General features: G+C 38.1%; 1 protein-coding gene across 1 annotated transcript in view; it reads left to right on the top strand.

Annotated features, from left to right (window-relative positions):
• BRE (brain and reproductive organ-expressed (TNFRSF1A modulator)) overlaps positions 1-3,662 on the top strand; it is a 378,642-nt gene extending 374,980 nt beyond the window's left edge. The window contains exon 12 of the mRNA XM_019526837.1: positions 2,591-3,662. Within this exon, the coding sequence (XP_019382382.1) occupies positions 2,591-2,654 (64 nt within the window). The 3' untranslated portion in view covers positions 2,655-3,662. The remainder of the gene's footprint in view (positions 1-2,590) is intronic.
• The last annotated feature ends 915 nt before the right edge of the window (positions 3,663-4,577 follow it).

The following is a 4,577-nucleotide window of genomic DNA, read 5'->3' as shown; positions in this document are numbered from 1 at the left end:
GGTTGAATGGAGAAAGATAAAGTTTCAGGGGTGGGAAGAGGGGAGCAAATATGGGAGGAGATTCTACAGAGAATCCATCAAAGGGGAATGAAGAATCCATTTAAATGAAGCAAGCAAAGGAAACATAATTCAATATTAAGCCGAGTAACACAGAGAGAACTGCTAAGTGGATGACAGAGATACTGCAATTGACAACATGTAAGAGAGAGTCCCATGATGCCAAACTGGCCATGACATTGCAATAGGCTATATTTTGAAACATTAACCATGAAAAAGTACAAAACCCATAGCTGCTCATGTAGATCAGATGATGACACGTAGCTGCTTTATACATACATATGTGAGTGTTGAGTGCCAGTAGATGCAGTTATTTTGTAAGCAGTCCTAAAAGCTGCATCAACATTTTGTGCATCAAGGCTAGGGACAGAAATTACACATAAACTGGTATAAGTGATCAGAAACTGGTTCAGATCTGTAACACAACAGAAGTTCATTCACACAAACTGCTTTCAAAATGGCCAACACTAGCCGGTTTAAGATAAACCTGAATGGATATAGTATCAGACTAAATTGATAAATTGGTTTATTGAACTTCTTTCCCAAATCCTCTTCAGATTCAAATTAACTCACATTCCTCTGGCATCCCAGGATGCTTTGCACCTCCCCTGCAAGTCCCCCCCTTGCAGGGTGGACAGGCTAGCCTTGGCCCAAGCTGTTCTCTCCAGCCAAGCAGGGAGGTGTACTCTACCATTCCCCAGCTTCTGGCCTGGGCCACTGCAGGCATGTGCCTGCATTTCTGGAATCAAAAGTGAATGTCTTTTCACTTGCTTCTCAGTTCAATTTACACAACTTAGCCTAACATGCAACGACTGAATCAATTCAGCCTCTGGCTTTTGACTATTTGTACTTAGCCCAATAGCTTCTCTGTACTTTATAAAACATCAAATTGGTTAACATTCTCTCTTATTTCATGATCATTCTTAGGTCCAATATACGATGCTAAATTCCCCAAGCCATTTATGATACTCCTCCTTTACACTGCTCATCTGGCCTTTGGTCAGCATGTCATATAGCTTCACACATCTTCTGCAAGTTTAATGTTACTGCAGCTTAATGAGTCTATCAGGCACATTGTCACAAGCAGATGAAGAGGTTTCTGATCTTACAGCATGTACTATCTCAAGCCTGAGGGAGGAGTAATTGATGTTGAGTGGCAGCTAGGTCTTCTGCCCATGTTATGAAATTAGATATCTTGATTGACTGTGGAAATATTCAGCATGTCTTTGTGCCTGATGAAATCCCTGGAATTCTTGGCATTTATTATTTTCATACCAGTAGACATAGGTAATACCTGTAAATAATGTTCATTGCATCTTATTTCAGAAATGCACCAAGAAAATACTGTGTGATACGGACTGAAAAGTAGATTTAAAATAGGAAAGAAAAGGTTAAGAGTTCAGTGTTCGGAGAATGATCAATAGGTAAAAGCACCGAATGGTAGAACTAAAACTTAACTGCCTTTAATGTGCCTTGCAACCAAGTTATTTTGAGCAGCATATCATTTCAGAATTAATATGTCTGCTGTTGGTACAGATTTGAGGGATGAAATGCAATCAACCAAAAGGTATTTTACAAACCAACATAAAATAGACTTATTTTATAGGCTAAAAAAGCTACTCAGTTCATTTTAAAGATAGTGAAACTAACACCCTCATTTATAGACTGATTTATCAGAATTTCAAACTTTCTCAGAAAACTTTTCTTTTAACTAGCAAGTATGGCGTTACAGACCATTTAAAGTGTTAGTATTTATTCATTATGGAGAATAAAGTGAATCTAATATAAACTGTTCTACCACCTCTGTGAACCTCGTACAAGTTCCTGAAAAGAGGCAAATAAAGAGCTTATCCATTTCCAATACTTTGACTTTCTCTAAGTGACTTTTTTGCGCCAGTGGTGCCACATGTCAAGCTTTTTCAAAAACTGAATAAATTCAACTAATGCAGAAGTATGTTGGGCTTCAAATGTGGAATATTAAATATATTATGCCACAGCCAATGCTGTAACCCCATTTTCCAGTGTTCATCACTATCTCTGGTTCTAAAATACTGCTATATCAAAACCAAAGGAATTAAAATACAAAGAAAAAGGGGCAAAATGGGAACAATTGTGAATGATTAACTGAAATATCCAGGAAAATATTTTGGCTGAAAGACTGGAAGATTTCTGGGATATATAAAATTTGAAATAAAAAATGGAATCTAGAGTTTCTCTGGTACAGGAGGAGGAGATTAGTGTTGACCACATTAAAAATGTTGTATGTGACTGTAATCAACCTATAAAAAAATAGTCACTGCTGAAATTAAAAGGTGGAAATATAGTGATTCACTTTAGACTTCTGAAAATCAGGGCATTTATTTGTGTGTCTAAGCATGGATTTGGCTAACTTTTGCTTCCTGGGGTTTTTTGTTTTCTTGCTTCTTAAATATGGACAGGGCAAACTCATGCACACACGTACGTACACACACACACATATATGCACATTCTGAGTTTGTTCCTTGCTAACCATTAGCTTTCTTTTTCCCACCAGGGCTTATTTCAGAACGTTTGTACCTCAGTTCCAGGAGGCAGCATTTGCCAATGGAAAGCTCTAGAAAACACCAGATTTTGAGATGGTGCCAGATAGATTCTTACAACCACATTCACATCAACACACAAGAGGACCTCCTGGAAGTGGGTTGGAACATCTGTATATGCTTTTTGCTGCTGGAATGGTTTTGATTACTACAGATTCATCAGATCTGTGAAACAAGGACCTTATCTGGCTAAATTACTGAATTAAATTTTTAAAATACTGTTTAGATATGATACCATTTTCCGGTGACAGTAATGTTCTATGTGATGCCCTGTTTCAGAAATACTTGTCTTTCAGGCAGTGGTGTAATTTTTCTTTCTAAGCAATGTTCTCCATTTTCTGAGCCTTTGTATGTTTGAGTTACTATTTTTCAGCGTATCCTAAGAACATATAACTGCCATACATACTAGAATGCCTCATGGACTATATAGTGCCATATTCTGCCTCTGACATTTGCCTATATTTATGGTTCTTATCCATACAGGTATGGATGTGAGTCATGCAATTTACGCAGTGCCTTTCAAGTGAGTTTAATGTTGACAACATTTTTAACATCACAGTTGAAAGTTCATCATGTGTTGAATGCAGTGTCCTTACGTTGTTGGTTAGTTTAAGCAATAAAGTTTAAGGTGGCTAATTAATATTCATCGTTATTGCTAAGAAAAGTCTGTTGCTTTAGTATGAAAAGTTCAGTCGCCAACTGTGTAATCTAAGTTGACAAAACAAAGCTTCTTCATAGGCCTACAGCTTTGTAGGTAACAGTTATAGTAATACAGCTGTAAGTGTATTTAATCAAAGACTTGCAGTTAGAATCAGCACATTTACTTTATGAAAAGAAGAAGACATCATTTTTCCTAATACAGAAATGCTAAATGCAGAATCCCAGCCACTCATCTTCCCCTTTTTGTGATATGTTATGGAAGACCAGATATAGCTGACTCTTAATGGTGTCACTTCCCAAATTAATTGTAAATAGACAGGGTACTTTCCAGCATGGAATAAAATAAAGTTCATATGTTGTTATAAATGTCACGTGGAAAAAGTGCCTTGCTTCTCGTAAGTGTTACAGAACTAAACAAATGGTACAGGGCTGATGAAGCTGTGCTAAAACATCCATTTGGAAGTTAATATATCACCATATAATAGCTGCCCATCTTAATAGAATCATATAAAACTATTTGATTGGCAATATTACCCTTGTGTTCATATAACTGGGGATTTTTTAAAGAAACCGATTGTTTACAAGAAGAATATATGACCAAGGAATCCATGTGCTCTTTCTAAATTAACAAATTATTCTAATAGGGTTTGTACCTGAAAAGTATCTTCCCTAACAAATTTATGCAAAGAAGAAAAAATAAAGAAAAAGTTTCCCCATATATGACTGAAAAGCTCAGTCAGTCAGGAATTGAAGACCAAATAGAAGTCATGGCTAGGTCAGAATCCTTTCTTCAAGTCTGCAGAAAAGGTAATGGAGTCTATCCTCTGACCAATACCTTAGGATTACTGATGTATCAAGTAAGATGTATAAACAGCCTGCAAGGGCCTTCAGATAAATTCCCGCTTGCATGCGCACCATGTTAGTCTGCTGAAGGCAAAATAAAACCCAATAACAGTTATGAAAAGTTATTACAAAGCATGCATGGAAAAGGGGTTGGCAACATTTTCTGGCAGGGGGGCTGGAATGACCCAACTTCGGTCATAAGTAGGTGGCCATTGGACCCAGCACCACTGCTGTTTTATCCTACTATTCAGCTGCAGTGTGGCGCAGCAAAAGCCCCCAGTCACCAGAGCCCATGCCAACTGACTGCAGTGTGGCATGAGCAGAGCTCCCCCTCCGCCAGAGACTCAGGATCCTACCTATAGCTTTCCGTGCCTCTCCCCCCCGAGCGTCGCACATCTGGGTCTCCTTCGAACCTCGTCATCGCCTTCTGGGTTACAC

This window comes from Gavialis gangeticus, unplaced genomic scaffold (assembly GCF_001723915.1).
Source record: "Gavialis gangeticus isolate Ggan-Ray unplaced genomic scaffold, GavGan_comp1, whole genome shotgun sequence".
Lineage (NCBI taxonomy): Eukaryota > Metazoa > Chordata > Crocodylia > Gavialidae > Gavialis > Gavialis gangeticus.
This window is presented reverse-complemented; position numbering and strand designations above follow the sequence as displayed.